The sequence below is a fragment of the Petromyzon marinus genome, chromosome 43 (genome assembly GCF_048934315.1).
Source record: "Petromyzon marinus isolate PM22_M1 ecotype Great Lakes invasive population chromosome 43, UKy_Petmar_22M1.pri1.0, whole genome shotgun sequence".
Lineage (NCBI taxonomy): Eukaryota > Metazoa > Chordata > Hyperoartia > Petromyzontiformes > Petromyzontidae > Petromyzon > Petromyzon marinus.
In genome coordinates this window covers 17,026,761-17,044,785 of record NC_133709.1, presented here as the reverse complement: position 1 = coordinate 17,044,785, position 18,025 = coordinate 17,026,761, and the positions used below count along the sequence as shown (strand labels likewise).

The 18,025-nt window shown below is 56.0% G+C and overlaps 1 protein-coding gene across 2 annotated transcripts; it reads right to left on the bottom strand.

Annotated features, from left to right (window-relative positions):
* Nucleotides 1-3,614: 3,614 nt before the first annotated feature.
* On the bottom strand, nt 3,615-16,630 carry LOC116957814 (uncharacterized). Of its 2 annotated transcripts, XM_076073868.1 has the most exons (3): nt 13,493-16,389; nt 12,930-12,967; nt 3,615-6,664 (listed from the first exon to the last, which is right to left on the bottom strand). In XM_076073868.1, the coding sequence occupies exons 1-2, from the start codon at nt 15,041-15,043 to the stop codon at nt 12,950-12,952; spliced, it is 1,569 nt and encodes a 522-aa protein (XP_075929983.1). In that variant the 5' UTR covers nt 15,044-16,389; the 3' UTR covers nt 3,615-6,664; nt 12,930-12,949. The 2 variants fall into 2 exon arrangements, with proteins under 2 accessions (XP_075929983.1, XP_075929982.1); XM_076073867.1 differs by having other exon boundaries at nt 12,930-16,630.
* Nucleotides 16,631-18,025: the final 1,395 nt, after the last annotated feature.

Genomic DNA, 18,025 nt, shown 5'->3' with positions numbered 1-18,025 from the left:
CCCTCCACGCACTCTACTGCCTCTCCCCTCCCATCTCACTCCACTCCATGCACTCTGCCCCGAGTCGAGGCTTTTCCAACCCTCATGGTGGCAGGAGCCAGAGCCGCTCTACCGAACCTCCTGAATACCACAGAGATCCAGGCTGTACCGGTCCAGCTCCCGACAAAGGAGTGGCGGCCTCTCATCCGCGGTGAGCGGGGAAAAGATGCTGCAAGGCGACACTGACAGCTGCTCTGTGATTCAAGCTGAAGCACCCATACCACACAAATGCCAGTGACATGCATAGTTCATAGTTTATTTATTTGGTATAGCCCTGTGAGCCATTCGGCTCTTGAATCGGGTGCAACCGCAACAAACAAAAAACATGAACAAGAAAACATCTTAAAGTGATTATGTGACTGTGCAAACAGAAAATACAGGAAAAAAATATCAAAATATTCCTGAAATAGCACCGTACACCAACGCTGTGTGCAAAAATCCCAGTGGAATGCAAGTCAAATAACAACAACAACCACAAGACAACTAAGATTAAGGCCATCAGTCTAACTCCGTACTACAATAAACAAAATCATGGCCAAAACAAAACAAAAAACGTTTTCGAAATAAAAATAAAAGCCATAAATCCAATGTAACAGTGATCATAGGGACTGTGACCGAATTTTTAACAATAAACTACATAAATAAATTATAACACCAAAATCTAGAGCCATATTTTAGGCCACTGAATAGCAGTGGCAGCTAGGGTTGTACAACTCGTCTAGAGCAGTTTTGAGTGAAGATCGCATAGGTAGTGATTAAAGTTGCAGTTTATTGGCAATAGCATTCCAGACCCTGGGGGCATCAATAGCAAAGGCCCTTCCTACAGTTTTTGTACGGCAGTAGGGAATGTGAAGCTGGTAAATGAACGAAGACCTGAGGTCAAATTTTTTATTTGAAACAGAGAGGAGATCCAGCAGGTAGTCTGCGGAATTTTTTGTAAGTACATCGTGAATAAATAAGATCTGGTGCACAAGCCGTCATCTTCTATAAACGCTGTGGGGCCGGACTGGCCTTCATAGGTGCTCGCTAACAGCACTTGCCCCTACAGTCTGTTAAGGCTATATGGGGGATCTTTGTGTGTGTGTCTGTGTGTGAGAGTGTCTGTGTGTGAGAGTGTGAGAGTGTCTGTGTGTGTGTGAGTCTATGTGTGTGTGTGAGTCTGTGTGTGTGTGTGAGTCTGTGTGTGTGTGAGTCTGGGCTCCTCCAGAAACAACGAAAAACCACTACGGGTGGCCACGTGGAATGTTCGAACTCTCACTGCGGAGGAGAGGCTGCCACTCCTCTGTCGGGAGCTGGACCGGTACCGCCTGGATCTATGTGGCATTCAGGAGGTCCGGTGGACCGGCTCTGGCTCCTGCCACCATGAGGGGTGGACAGTCCTCTACTCGGGGCAGCAGACTGCCAAACAACAGGGTGTGGCTCTTCTTTTGAACAAAATAATGAAGGGGGCGTGGGAGCGTGGCGGTGAGGTGTGGGAAGCTGTAAGCCCCAGGCTACTTTGGGCTCGCCTTCCCATCAACCGGAGGCGAGGAATGGTGGTCGTGGTTACTTATGCCCCCACCGAAGATGAACATCCGTGGAGGGATGCAGGCAAAGCCGTTGAGTCAGATGCCTTCTATGACCTCCTGTCACAGGTGCTGGCTAAAGTGGCGCCTCGGGATAGAGTCATTATGTTGGGTGACTTCAATGCCCGAGTTGGTCATGATACTGGCACTTGGTCTGGAGTGATTGGAGGGCATGGGCCAGATCAGCTCAATAACAACGGTAGGAGGCTGCTAGATTTTTGTGCAGCCCATGGGCTTGTAATTACCAACACGCTGTTCCGGCATCGGCGCATCCACACAACATCATGGATGCATGCCGGGTCCAAGCAAGAACATCTGCTGGACTACATAGTGACGGACCAGCGGATGATGGCCCATGTCCTTGACACCAGGACCTGCCGTAGAGCTGATCTGCCCTCTGACCATCGACTAGTCATCTGTAAGATGCGCCTGCCATTCTTCCACTCCGCTGGTGGGTGTACACCCAGGACCCCATTCCAACCTAAGGTGGCCTGGTCTCAGTTATCTGATGAAAATTGCAAGCGAGAATTTCATCATCGCTTACGGCTGGGATTGGCATCGTCCCCAACTCCTCCTGATGTCGAGGGTAAATGGGCGAGGTTTAGGACTGTGACTCATGCAGCTGCAATGGCTGCTTTGGGTACGCGGTCCAGACCTCCCCAGAGACCCTGGCTGACAGAGGAGGTGTTCAGGATGGTTGAGAAAAAGTGACAGGCCCACTGTCATCGGCTACAGAATCCCACGTCAGAGAATGAGGAGGCTTACCGCAGCCTTCGCTCGGAGGTTCGGAGAGCCGTGAGGCGCTGCAAGGATGGGTGGTGGTCGCGGGTTGCTGAGGAGATGGAGTCTGCCTCAGTGGCCCGTGATCACAAATCTCTATTTAACAAAATAATCTGCAGCGCCACACCTATTACCATCATTAGGGGAAAAAACGGTGACCCAATCTCCGACCCCCAGGAACAGGTTTGCAGATTTGCTGGGCATTTCTGTGAGGTCCTGGGGGAGAGAACTTCCCTCAGCCAGGAAAACATCGTGGCACAAAGTGAGGATGACCCTGCTGAGGCTGCGGTGCCTCAAATATTGGAAGAAGTCAACCCCTGTGAGTGGCTGGCTGAGGTGCCATCTGTTGAGGAAGTACTGAAGGCGATCCGGAGTCTGAGACCAGGAAAGGGAGCGGGCAGAGATGATCTCCCAAGCGAAATGCTGAGGGATGGCGGCGTTTGTCCACAGACTGCCCTATATGACATCATAACAACAGTCTGGACCACTGGACGGGTTCCGCAGGATTGGAAGGATGCCCTGGTGGTCCCCCTTTTTAAGAAGGGGGACCGCACAGACTGTAACAACTACAGGGGCATCTCACTCCTCAGTGTGTCGGGAAAGGTCCTGGCAAGGATTATTCAACATCGCCTTGCTAGGCACGCTGAGGAGAGGCTTGCTGAGCCCCAATGCGGTTTCAGGAAAGGGCGGTCCTGCACAGATGCCATATTTTCTGTCCGTCTACTACAGCAGAGGTGTAGGGAATTCCAACAAGACCTACATCTCTGCTTTATTGACCTGGTCAAGGCCTATGATACCATCAGTAGGCCTGGGCTCTGGGTTGTTCTTCGTGCTTTTGGAGTACCTGACCCTCTGCTCACGATCATTAAGGACCTTCATGATGGTGAGCGGGCCCGGGTAAAACTACGTGGCCGGGAGTCAGAGCCATTCCCTGTACACCTTGGGGTGCGACAGGGATGTCCTCTGGCTCCCACATTATTTAACATCTATTTTGACCACGTAGTTCGTGAAGCCTTCAATAGCTGTACCGGGGGAATCTCCATATGGTACAGATATAATGGGAGGCTGATCGATGCCTGGGTGCGGTCAAGGGATGGCTCCCTATTGCTCAACCACGTTATGTATGCTGATGATTTGGTAATAGCTGCTCATTCAGAGGAGGAGTTGGAGACGCTGCTGCTGAGACTGGAGCGTGCCACTAAGAGGTGGGGCCTTACCATCAGCCCCACCAAAACTAAGCACCTGCCTGGGTATTTTGTACCATCGGACACTCCACCCCCACAACTCCCAATCGGTGATGGGGCAGTTGTGGAGAGAGTGGAGAGTTTCCCATACCTGGGCAGTGTGTTTATGACCGGCTCCAGTTTAACAGCAGAGGTCTCACTTCGAATCAGTCGAGCGGCAATATCTTTTCATCGGTTGCGTAACGCTGTGTGGAAGCTACCATGTCTTTCGCTCCGCACTAAGCTTCAGGTCTTCTCGGCCACGGTCATTCCCTCCCTTCTCTACGCTTGCGAAACGTGGACCCCCCTAATGGAACATCTTCGCCGGTTAAAAACATTTAGACTGGCCTGCCTACGATCCATCCTGAGTTTAACCAGACTGGATTGTGTGAGGAGCTCACAAATCCTTGAAAGATCTGGGCAAGGTCCCATCGGTGAGCTCCTCCAGCGGGGAAGGCTGCGATGGCTGGGTCATGTAGCCCGCATGCCCAGCCACCGCATGCCGAAACAGCTTTGTTTGGCCGGATTGAGGGGATTGAGGGGGCTAAGCGGGCGCGGCACGGGCTAGAGAAGAGATGGAGTTATGTGGTACAGGAAGACGTGGAGCTGAGTGGACTTGCCGATGACTGGTACCAGCGGTGTCAAGATCGGCCTCTGTGGAGGAGGCTCGTGAAGGACGCTACTGGACAGTTGGAGGCAGTCGCCCTCCAACAACAACGGAGGGCAGAGGAGCGACGCTCACAACAACGAGCGGAGCGCCGGGTGGCTAAAGCACAGCAGGTTGGCACAGTAGGGGGCACAGGTGGTGCATCAGCCAGTCATCTCAGTCAGTCGACCCGTGGCACCTGGATCTGCCCCGTGACCTCCTGCCAGCGGGCGTTCGACACTTCACGTGGCCTCAGGGTGCACATAGCCTGGCACAAGCGTCGTGGTGACGTCACCGCCACTTAGTGGCGAATGGCGGTTGTTGTTGTGAGTCTGTGTGTGTGAGTCTGTCTTTGATCTTTGTGAGTCTGTGTGTGTGAGTCTTTGTGTGTGTGTGAGTCTGTGTGTGTGTGCGTGGCTCGTCATCGCGCCGAGCGATCGAAGCGACGACGGGGACGGGGAAGCGGTTGAGTCGGCTCCCATAGTGGGCGACGTGAAAACGACATATCTTGATGTCTACCAGATTTCAGGCCCATCACTGAGCTATCGCGCGATCTCGCTCTCGTTCAGAAGCGACCCTGGCCATCGCAAAGCATAGCGCAACGAAGTGGTGGCGGCTTACCACCATCACCACCACCATCATCATCGTCGTCGCGTGAAAATGTTTATCAGCAGCCAGATACTCTTCAACGCGTGGTGACGTTGATTCTAAATGTGGAGTGGGGGGGGGGAACCGGAGGACCCGGAGAAAAATCCATGCGGTGACCACGGGGAGAGACACCGCAAACTCCAAATATACAGCAGCAGCAGCAGGCGTCAGGGTCGGGATCGAACCCACGACCTCCTGTATACCAGGCGAGGTAGTTAACATCTCCTAGCCACCGTGATGATGAGAAAGAGAAACGCAAACTCCAAATATACAGCAGCAGGCATTGTCAGAGTCGGCATGGAACCCACGACCTCCTGCGTACCAGGCGAGGTAGTCACACCGTCACCACGCACACCACCACCACGCACACCACCACCACGCACACCGTCACCAACACCGTCACCAACACCGTCACCATGCACACCATCACTACACACACCACCACCGCGCACACCGCCACCACGCACACCGTCACCAACACCGTCACCACGCACACCGTCACCACGCACACCGTCACCAACACCGTCACCACGCACACCGTCATCACGCACACCGTCACCAACACCGTCACCACGCACACCGCCACCACGCACACCGCCAACAACACCACGCACACCGCCACTATAGACACCACCAACGCCACCATCACGAACACCAAAACAAAGATCCCCCATATCGTCTGTAAGAGACTGTTGGGGCAAGTGCTGTTTGTGAGTACCTATGAAGCCCGGCATTTTACACGAGGGGATGGATGGCCAACACCACGCCTGGCCGCCTTTGTCTCCCCAGTGGCGATGTTTACTACACACCGCACCAGGTACTCATTTGAGTCGACCTAGGGGAGGCCATGGACCGGTTCAGATAACCGCCACCGGTGTTGGCCGTGAGCGGGAATCTCCGCGTTCGAAGCGCAGTGTGGCGCTAACCGCTGCACCGCCACTCCCAACTCACGCACACCACCACCACCGTTCAGCACCACCGCCGCCGACACCACCACCACCACCGTTCAGCACCACCACCGTTCAGCACCACCGCCGACACCACCACCACCGTTCAGCACCACCACCGTTCAGCATCACCGCCGACACCACCGCCGCTGACACCACCGCCGCCGACACCACCACCGTTCAGCATCACTGCCGCCGACACCACCACCGTTCAGCACCACCACCGTTCAGCACCGCCGCCGACACCACCGCCGCCGACACCACCACCACCGTTCAGCACCACCACCGTTCAGCATCACCGCCGCCGACACCACCGCCGTTTGTCGCTGGGAGGTTGAACTTGGCTGGGGTCCCCCGCTGCAGGCAGGGAGGGGCTGGCGGGAGCCGTAAACACCGGACTGAAAGCCGCGTGGCCACAGTGGGGCAGCTTCCAGTCGTGGATGTTTACAGCTCCCGGACGCCAAGCGGGTCCGGGACGGTCCGGACCTGGTCCTGTTCCTGTCTGCCCTGGGTCCCGGTCCCCATGCCGGTCCCAGTCCAGTCCTGGTCTCAGTTCTGTCTGGTTCCTGGTCCGGTCACGTCTGGTCCAGTCCTGGTCCCGGGCTCTGGTCCCGGTCAGTTCTGGTCCCGGTCTGGTCCAGTCCAGTCCGGTGTAGTCCGGTCCTGGTCCCGGGTCCAGTCAGTGGGCCCTGTGTGGGCCAGGCTGCGGAGGTCCTGCCAGGACTGGGATGGCACTAGGCAGCACCGAGGGCACAGGGAACCCGGGAGCCAGAGTCACCGCTCCCCTCGTGCACGCCGAGACGTCCGAGAGAAGTTCTGAGGTGGTGGAAGGCAGAAGGGAAGGGGCAGCACGGTCCAGCGAGTGCGTGGGGGTGGGGGGTTAAGGGAACGACGCACAAAGATCCCCCGTGTAGCCTTCAACAGACCGTCGGGGCAAGTGCTATTTGCGCGTAGCTCCTACGAAGGCCGGCACGGCACGCGAGGGGGGTGGGTGGCCAGCACCACGCCCGGCCGCCTTTGTCTCCCTCATGGCGATTTGGCCGCTATAAACGTCCACGTGATAAGCCACTTGTTCGAGCTATCATTTGTGATGGCCAGGTCGCTTCTGAATAGTACACAGCAGCTCAATGGTGGGCCCTGAGCTGGTGAAATACAAAAAAATAATTGTGTTAGTTTAGTAAGTCTGGAGCTTGGCGAGCCACCGGGCCCTGGGGCTGTTCGAAGTAGGACAAGAGGCGCAGCAGCTGATGATCCAAACAAGCGCGTTTACCGAGTTCCGTGTGTGGCTAATGCAGTGGTTGATTCCTTGCAAAATGTTTCTATTTGGTGTTTGAACATCTTAACGCAACTTATATACCTTTTCGTATTTTTCCAAACTCATGTTTTGCACATGGCGCCATTCGCACAAGGCCTCGCACACAGCGCTTTAAAACACAATCACAGTTCAACGCGTCTCTTGACGCTCCCGCGACCAATATCCATAATCGAGGTTTTTGGGTTAGATTGTGTAGATGTAATGACAGGGTGACACCTGCTGGCCTGGGAAGGGATTCGCGGGTACGGCCACAGAGGTAACAACCAATCAGAGAAGGAGGTGCATCTGGGGCAAAGGTAACAGGTGGGGCTAGCCGAGATGCTCTGGAAACCTGCTGGAAGGTTCCACGAGAGGGCGTGGCCAGAGGCGGGGCCTATCCACGCCTCCGGCCACGCCCTCTCGTGTAACCTGCTGGAAGGCTCCACGAGAGGGCGTGGCCGGAGGCGGGGCCTAGCCACGCCTGGGGGGATATAAGGGGGAGCGGACCCGGGGCTCGTGGGTGTGGTCCTGGGTCCTGGCTGTGTCGCTGTTCACCGACATCTCTCTCCGTCGTCCGGCCACGTGGAAGATCTCCCGCGTGGGTTCCATCGCCGCCATCATCGTCACGCCGCCAGCCAGCGGCGCGAGACGATGACGAGGGGACCACGCCGAGTGATCGGCTGTGCGTGTTGCCCGTAGAGGAGTTATTGCCTAGAGCTACATTCAGTGGGACGAAGAACCAGTGTTGGCCTGTGTTGTGCCCAGCGAGAGTAATAAAGAAGAAGTACCCTCTATATGACGTGTCGTGGAAGTTGCTAATTCCATAAATATACACGTGTCGTTAAAACCGCCATCACCCGACACAGCGAAATTAGTAAGGTTTGTCACGTAATTAAAATGTGCCAAATTCGTTACTCGTGTAATGACAATAGAACCTGCATGCGGTGTGAGGGGACTAGTGGCCACGGGAGGTAATGGCAGGGGAGTCAGTTGTCAGTACGAGTGCACTAGTGGCCACGGGAGGTAATGACAGGGAAGCCAGTTGTCAGTGCGAAGGGACTGGTGGCTACGGGAATGTTCGAGAAGGGAGCGTGGTCAGGTGACGGAAGAGCACGGTGGAGTCTGCCGGTAGAGGGAGCGTCCAGTCAGCGAGAATGATCGAGAAGGGGGGCGTGGCCTCGTGTTGGTATATAAAAGGGAGATGCGCGAAAGACTCGGGGCTGTTGCGGTGGGGATCTCCGCCTGATGTCAAGTGAACGTGTCTTCCATAAAGTGCCATGTCAAGAGAAGTGTGTCTAGTCGTCATTACACTAGTACAGCACTACACCGGTGTGTGTGTGTGTGTGTATCTGTGTGTCTGAGTCTGTGTATGTCTGTGTGTGTGTGTCTGTGTGTGTCACTGGTGTTGGCCGTGAGCGGTTCGATTCCCGCTCACGGCCAACACCAGTGACGATTATCTGAACCGGTCCTGGGCCTCCCCTAGGTCGACTCAGCCTCAATTGAGTACCTGGTGCGGTGTGTAAACATTGCCACTGGGGAGACAAAAGCGGCCGGGCGTGGTGCTGGCCACCCACCCCCTCGTGTGCCGTTCTGGCCTTCATAGGTGCTTGCTAACAGCACGTGCCCCTACAGTCTGTTAAGGCTATACGGGGGATATTTGTCTTTGTGTATCTGTGTGTCTGTGTGTGTGTGTCTGTGTGTGTCTGTGTGTGTATGTTAGTGTGTCTGTGTGTGTGTATGTTAGTGTGTGAGTCTGTGTGTGTCTGTGTGCGCACTTGCGGCGACTCATTGCTCCCCTTCCGACGAGCGAGTCAGCAGCATCAGGACCCAAGCTAAGTGAATTATTAACCGATCTTTTTTCTATTTATGTTACTTTTATGTTACGTTTTATTTACCGTGCACTATTTTATTTTGACAGCGTGACGTGCAAGCGCGCAACATTTCTCCTTATTTACGATTTCAACGAGGCTCCTCTTTGCTGAGCCGTAACGCACTTCATCCTGACACCGACCCTCTGGGCATTTAAACACATTTGCTGTGTTCCGACTTACGAACGGGTCTCAGGAACGAGTCGTGTTCGTAAGTCGAGTAACTGCGCGTACGTACATAGATTACCCGCTCGCCCATTCCCCGACTCTCTCGCACTCTCGTCCGATCTGGGAGGGAGCATGAAGTCCACGACAAAAGGTTTTTTTGCTATTGGGTTTAGATCGCGTAAATATATAAATGGTGTGTCGTCGCTAAACCCGCAACCATCACCTGACACAGCCAATTAGTAAGTTTTTGTTGGGTTTAGATCGCGCAAAATATATAAATGTTGTGTCGTCGCTAAACCCGCCACCACCACCTGACACAGCCAATTAGTAAGTTTTTGTTGGGTTAGATCGCGTAAATATATACATGTTGTGTCGTCGCTAAACTCGCCACCACCACGTGACACAGACAACAACCAGCTAAGGGTTTGTCACGTTAACAAACCCTTGCACAATTCGTTACTGGCTCAGCACTTATCCCGTTGTTGCGCGTTGGGGAGAGTGACACCCACAGCGACACAATTCGAGGAGCCGGTGACGTTTCGCCGGTGATTACAACAACAACCAGCAACAACAACCATCATCGTCAGGCGACAGCGAGACTTGTGGAGAAATCCTCCTCCTGCTGCTGTTGAAATAGATGCGGGGTGTGAACGTGAAGTCGTCAACCGAGAGGCAATCAGGTGCGGAGATCAGATGCGGGGATGGGGTTAATGTTTTAATTTACAGTACCATGGATATCGATCGTTGGTTGGGTTATTCACAGTTAATCATTCATACTTACGCCATGGAACTAAGAAGCCTCCTCCTACTTCTACCACGTGACACGGCCAAACAGAGACACAGAGACACGGCCACACAGAGACACAGAGACACGGCCACACAGAGACACGGCCAAACAGAGACACAGAGACACGGCCACACAGAGACACAGAGACACGGCCAAACAGAGACAGAGAGACACGGCCACACAGAGACACAGAGACACGGCCACACAGACACGGCCACACAGAGACACAGAGACACAGAGACACGGCCAAACAGAGACACAGAGACACGGCCAAACAGAGACACAGAGACACGGCCACACAGAGACACAGAGACACGGCCAAACAGAGACACAGAGACACGGCCAAACAGAGACATAGAGACACGGCCACACATAGACACAGAGACACGGCCACACAGAGACACAGAGACACGGCCACAGAGACACAGAGACACGGCCAAACAGAGACACAGAGACACGGCCACACAGAGACACAGAGACACGTCCAAACAGAGACACAGAGACACGGCCACACACAGACACAGAGACACAGCCTCACAGAGACACAGAGACACGGCCAAACAGAGACACAGAGACACGGCCACACAGAGACACAGAGACACGGCCACACAGAGACACAGAGACATGGCCAAACAGAGACACAGAGACACGGCCACACAGAGACACAGAGACACAGAGACACGGCCACACAGAGACACAAAGACACGGCCACACAGAGACACAGCCACACAGAGACACAGAGACACGGCCAGACACAGACACAGAGACACGGCCACACAGAGACACGGCCACACAGAGGCAGAGACGCAGAGACACGGCCACACACACAGAGACACGGCCACACAGAGACACAGAGACACGGCCACACAAAGACGCAGAGACACAGAGACACGGCCACACAGAGACACGGCCACACAGAGACACGGCCACACAGAGACACGGCCACACAGAGACACAGAGACACGGCCACACAGAGACGCAGAGACACGGCCACACAGAGACGCAGAGACACAGAGACACGGCCACACAGAGACACAGAGACACGGCCACACAGAGACACAGAGACACGGCCACACAGAGACACAGACACACGGCCACACAGACACAGAGACACGGCCACACAGAGATACAGAGACACGGCAACACAGAGACACAGAAACACGGCCACACAGAGACACAGAGACACGGCCACACAGAGACACGGCCACACAGAGACACGGCCACACAGAGACACGGCCACACAGAGACACGGCCACACAGAGACACGGCCACACAGAGACACGGCCACACAGAGACACGGCCACACAGAGACACGGCCACACAGAGACACGGCCACACAGAGACACGGCCACACAGAGACACGGCCACACAGAGACACGGCCACACAGAGACACGGCCACACAGAGACACGGCCACACAGAGACACGGCCACACAGAGACACGGCCACACAGAGACACGGCCACACAGAGACACGGCCACACAGAGACACGGCCACACAGAGACACGGCCACACAGAGACACAGAGACACGGCCACACAGAGACACGGCCACACAGAGACACGCAGCCTTAATGGCCCGTTGACTCACGTGAGGTGAGTGGGGGTAGTGGGGGTGAGTGGGGGTAGTGGGGGTGAGTGGGGGTGAGTGGGGGTAGTGGGGGTGAGTGAGGAAAGTGGGGGTGAGTGGGGTGAGTGGGGTGAGTGGGGGTGAGTGGGGGTGAGTAGGGGTGAGTAGGGGTAGTGGGGGTGAGTAGGGGATGAGTGGGGGTGAGTGGGGGTAGTGGGGTGAGCGGGGGTGAGTGGGGGTGAGTGGGGGTAGTGGAGGTGAGTGGGGGTAGTGGGGGTGGGGGGGGTGAGTAGGGGTGAGTGGGGGTGAGTGGGGGTAGTGGGGGTGAGTGGGGGTGAGTGGGGGTAGTGGGGGTGAGTGGGGGTGAGTAGGGGTAGTGGGGGTCGGGGGTAGTGGGGGTAGTGGGGGTAGTGGGGGTGAGTGGGGGTAGTGGGGGTGAGTGGGTGAGTAGGGGTGAGTGGGGGTAGTGGGGGTAGTGGGGGTGAGTGGGGGTGGTAGGGGTGAGTGGGGGTGAGTGGGGGTGAGTGGGGGTAGTGGGGGTGAGTGGGGGTATGTGGGGGTGAGTAGGGGTGAGTGGGGGTAGTGGGGGTAGTGGGGGTAGTGGGGGTGAGTGAGGAAAGTGGGGGTGAGTGGGGTGAGTGGGGTGAGTGGGGGTGAGTGGGGGTGAGTAGGGGTGAGTAGGGGTAGTGGGGGTGAGTAGGGGATGAGTGGGGGTGAGTGGGGGTAGTGGGGGTGAGTGAGGGTAGTGGGGGTGTGCGGGGGGGAGTGGGGGTGAGTAGGGGTGAGTGGGGGTGAGTAGGGTGAGTGGGGGTGAGTGAGGGTAGTGGGGTGAGTGGGGGTAGTGGGGGTGAGTATGGGGTGAGTGGGGGTGAGTAGGGGTGAGTAGGGTGAGTAGGGGTGAGTGGGGGCGAGTAGGGTAAGTAGGGGTAGTGGGGTGAGTAGTGGAGAGTGGGGGTGAGTAGGGTGAGTAGGGGTAGTGGGGTGAGTAGGGGTGAGTTGGGGTAGTGGGGTGAGTGGGGGTGAGTAGGGTAAGTAGGGGTAGTGGGGTGAGTAGTGGTGAGTGGGGGTGAGTAGGGTGAGTAGGGGTAGTGGGGTGAGTAGGGGTGAGTTGGGGTAGTGGGGTGAGTGGGGGTGAGTGGGGGTAGTGGGGGTGAGTAGTGGTGAGTAAGGGTGAGTGGGGGTGAGTAGTGGTGAGTGGGGGTGAGTAGGGTGAGTAGGGGTGAGTAGTGGTGAGTGGGGTTTAGTGGGGGTGAGTGGGGGTGAGTAGGGGTGAGTAGGGTGAGTAGGGGTGAGTAGTGGTGAGTAGGGTGAGTAGTGGTGAGTGGGGGTGAGTAGGGGTGAGTAGGGTGAGTAGGGGTGAGTAGTAGTGAGTGGGGTGAGTGCTGCGTCCCACTCACTGCTTTCCGTGTCTCCGCGCTCACCAGACCCGCGCCAACTTCGTGTGGGGGACAAAGAGAGACACACCGCGAGAGAGACACCGCGTGAGACAGAGAGAGACACCGCGAGAGAGACACCGCGTGAGACAGAGAGAGACACCGCGAGAGAGACACCGCGTGAGACAGAGAGAGACACCGCGAGAGAGACACCGCGTGAGACAGAGAGAGACACCGCGAGAGAGACACCGCGTGAGACAGAGAGAGACACCGTGTGAGACAGAGACAGAGAGAGACACTGCGTGAGAGACCGCGTGAGACAGAGAGAGAGAGACACCACGAGAGACAGAGACAGAGAGAGACACCACGAGAGAGACACCGCGTGAGACAGAGAGAGACATCGCGTGAGACAGAGACACCACGTGAGACAGAGAGAGACACCACGAGAGAGACACCGCGTGAGACAGAGAGAGACACCACGAGAGAGACACCACGTGAGACAGAGACAGAGAGAGACACCACGTGAGATAGAGACACCACGTGAGACAGAGAGAGACACCGCGAGAGACAAAGACAGAGAGAGACACCGTGGAACAGGAGAGAGACACCGTGAGACAGGAGAGAGACACCACGAGAGAGACACCGCGTGAGACAGAGAAAGACACCGCCTGAGACAGAGAGAGACACCACGTGAGACAGAGACAGAGAGAGACACCACGAGAGAGACACCGCGAGAGACAGAGAGAGAGACACCACGTGAGACAGAGACACCACGTGAGACAGAGAGAGAGACACCACGTGAGACATAGAAAGACACCGCGAGAGACAGAGACAGAGAGAGACACCGTGGGACAGGAGAGAGACACCGCGAGAGACACCGCGAGAGACACCACGTGAGACAGAGAGAGACACCACGTGAGACAGAGACACCGTGGGACAGGAGAGAGACACCGTGAGACAAAGAGAGAGAGAGACACCACATGAGAGAGACACCACGTGAGACAGAGAGAGACACCGTGAGACAGAGAGAGACACCGTGGGACAGGAGAGAGACACCGTGAGACAGTGAAAGACACCACGTGAGACAGAGACACCACGTGAGACAGAGACAGACACCGTGGGACAGGAGAGAGACACCGTGAGACAGTGAGAGACACCACGTAAGACAGAGAGAGACACCACGTGAGACAGAGATAGAGAGAGACACCACATGAGACAGAGACACCAGGTGAGACAGAGACACCAGGTGAGACAGAGACACCAGGTGAGACAGAGACAGAGAGAGACACCAGGTGAGACAGAGACAGAGAGAGACACCGTGGGACAGGAGAGAGACACCGTGAGACAGTGAGAGACACCACGTAAGATAGAGAGAGACACCGTGAGACAGAGATAGAGAGAGACACCACATGAGACAGAGACACCAGGTGAGACAGAGACACCAGGTGAGACAGAGACGCCACGTGAGACAGAGACAGAGAGAGACACCAGGTGAGACAGAGAGAGACACCACGTGAGACAGGAGAGAGACACCACGTGAGACAGAGAGAGACACCACGTGAGACAGAGACACCGTGGGGCAGGAAAGAGACACCGAGAGAGACACCACGTGAGAGAGACACCACGTGAGACAGTGAGAGACACCAGGTGAGACAGAGATAGAGAGAGACACCGTGGGAAAGGAGAGAGACACCGTGAGGCAGGAGAGAGACACCACGTGAGACAGAGAGAGAGACACCACATGAGACAGAGACACCAGGTGAGACAGAGACACCAGGTGAGACAGAGAGAGAGACACCACTTGAGAGAGACACCGCGTGAGACAGAGAGAGAGAGACACCACGTGAGACAGAGAGAGACACCAGGTGAGACAAAGACACCAGGTGAGACAGAGACAGAGAGAGACACCACGTGAGACAGAGACACCAGGTGAGACAGAGACAGAGAGAGACACCGTGGGACAGGAGAGAGACACCGTGAGACAGAGAAACCACGTGAGACACCACGTGAGACAGAGACACCACGTGAGACAGAGACACCACGTGAGACAGAGAGAGACACCGCGTGAGACAGAGACACCACGTGAGACAGAGACAGAGAGAGACACCGTGAGACAGAGAGAGAGCGAGACACCACATGAGACAGAGACACCAGGTGAGACAGAGACACCAGGTGAGACAGAGACAGAGAGAGACACCACGTGAGAGAGACACCACGTGAGACAGAGACAGAGAGAGACACCCTGGGACAGGAGAGAGACACCGTGAGACAGTGAGAGACACCACGTGAGACAGAGAGAGACACCACGTGAGACAGAGAGAGACACCACGTGAGACAGAGAGAGACACCACGTGAGACAGAGAGAGACACCACGTGAGACAGTGAGAGACACCAGGTGAGACAGAGACAGAGAGAGACACCGTGGGACAGTGAGAGACACCGCGTGAGACAGAGACACCAAGTGAGACAGAGACAGAGAGAGACACCGTGAGACAGAGAGAGAGAGAGGCACCACATGAGACAGAGACACCAGGTGAGACAAAGACACCAGGTGAGACAGAGACAGAGAGAGACACCACGTGAGAGAGACACCAGGTGAGACAGAGACAGAGAGAGACACCGTGGGACAGGAGAGATACACCGTGAGACAGTGAGAGACACCACGTGAGACACCACGTGAGACAGAGACACCACGTGAGACAGAGACACCACGTGAGACAGAGAGAGACACCACGTGAGACAGTGACACCACGTGAGACTGAGACAGAGAGAGACACCACGTGAGACAGAGACACCACGTGAGACAGAGACACCACGTGAGACAGAGAGAGACACCACGTGAGACAGAGAGAGACACCACGTGAGACAGAGAGAGACACCACGTGAGACAGAGAGAGACACCACGTGAGACAGAGACACCACGTGAGACAGAGACACCACGTGAGACAGAGACACCACGTGAGACAGAGAGAGACACCACGTGAGACAGAGAGAGACACCACGTGAGACAGAGACACCACGTGAGACAGAGAGAGACACCACGTGAGACAGAGACACCACGTGAGACAGAGAGAGACACCAGGTGAGACAGAGACACCACGTGAGACAGAGAGAGACACCACGTGAGACAGAGAGAGACACCACGTGAGACAGAGACACCACGTGAGACAGAGAGAGACACCACGTGAGACAGAGAGAGACACCACGTGAGACAGAGACACCACGTGAGACAGAGACACCACATGAGACAGAGACACCACGTGAGACAGAGACACTACGTGAGACAAAGAGAGACACCGCGTGAGACAGAGACACCACGTGAGACAGAGACACCACGTGAGACAGAGAGACACCACGTGAGACAGAGACACCACGTGAGACAGAGACACCACGTGAGACAGAGAGAGACACCACGTGAGACAGAGAGAGACACCACGTGAGACAGAGACACCACGTGAGACAGAGACACCACGTGAGACAGAGAGAGACACCACGTGAGACAGAGAGAGACATCACGTGAGACAGAGAGACCACGTGAGACAGAGACACCACGTGAGACAGACAGAGACACCACGTGAGACAGAGAGAGACACCACGTGAGACAGAGAGAGACACCACGTGAGACAGAGAGAGACACCACGTGAGACAGAGAGAGACACCACGTGAGACAGAGAGAGACACCACGTGAGACAGAGAGAGACACCACGTGAGACAGAGACACCACGTGAGACAGACAGAGACACCACGTGAGACAGAAACACCACGTGAGACAGAGAGAGACACCACGTGAGACAGAGACACCACGTGAGACAGACAGAGACACCACGTGAGACAGAAACACCACGTGAGACAGAGAGACACCACGTGAGACAGAGACACCACGTGAGACAGAGACACCACGTGAGACAGAGACACCACGTGAGACAGACAGAGACACCACGTGAGACAGAGAGAGACACCACGTGAGACAGAGAGAGACACCACGTGAGACAGAGACACCCCGTGAGACAGAGACACCACGTGAGACAGAGAGAGACACCGTGGAACAGGAGCGCCGCGCGTTGTGGACTGCTCCTAGCGGCACCTCTACCGTACTGCTCCGATCGCACGCGCATCGCCTTCAGTAGGAGAAGCTGGCGCATGGTGATGCCGACAAATAACAGTGGGCCTCTCCCGGGTCGACTCAGCCCTAAATAAGGGTCGCGACTACTCGGGGCATTACGGGAGCGTGGTTCGCGACTACTCGGGGCATTACGGTAGCGTGGTTCGCGACTACTCGGGGCATTACGGGAGCGTGGTTCGCGACTACTCGGGGCATTACGGGAGCGTGGTTCGCGGCTACTAGGGGCATTACGGGAGCGTGGTTCGCGACTACTCGGGGCATTACGTGAGCGTGGTTCGCGACTACTAGGGGCATTACGGTAGCGTGGTTCGCGACTACTAGGGGCATTACGGTAGCGTGGTTCGCGACTACTCGGGGCATTACGGGAGCGTTGTTCGCGACCACTAGGGGCATTACGGTAGCGTGGTTCGCGACTAGGGGCATTAGGGGTGCGTGGTTCGCGACTACTAGGGGCATTACGGGAGCGTGGTTCGCGACTACTAGGGGCATTACAGGAGCGTGGTTCGCGACTACTCGGGGCATTACGGGAGCATGGTTCGCGACTACTCGTGGCATTACGGGAGCTTGGTTCGCGACTACTAGGGGCATTACGGAAGCGTGGTTCGCGACTACTCGGGGCATTACGGTAGCATGGATCGCGACTACTAGGGTCATTACGGTAGCGTGGTTCGCGACTACTAGGGGCATTACGGTAGCGTGGTTCGCGACTACTCGGGGCATTACGGGAGCGTGGTTCGCGACTACTCGGGGCATTACGGTAGCGTGCCCCCTCTCCCGTGACGAGCGGTGCCGGCTCCACCACATTCCGCACCGCCAGGCGAGCGAGTTTGGGGGCTGGGGGTCTCAGCCCCCACCGCTACCCCAACCTCCATACTTCACCACGGACTGTCGCGAGAGCCTCTTTACATGTTATTTATGTAGTTTATTGTACACAAATCGGTCACAGTCCCTGCGGTCACTGTTACGTTGCAATTATGGATTTATTGGTTGTGGTTGT

Bases quoted from the DNA above. Each gene is read 5' to 3' on its own strand.
- LOC116957814 (XM_076073867.1), bottom strand. From the start codon at position 16,149: ATGTGGTGTCTCTGTCTCACGTGGTGTCTCTGTCTCACGTGGTGTCTC. The intron at 6,665-12,929 runs GTGAGTGGGACG...CCACCACCTCAG, and splicing joins GCGCGGAGACACGGAAAGCA to AACTTCTCTCGGACGTCTCG.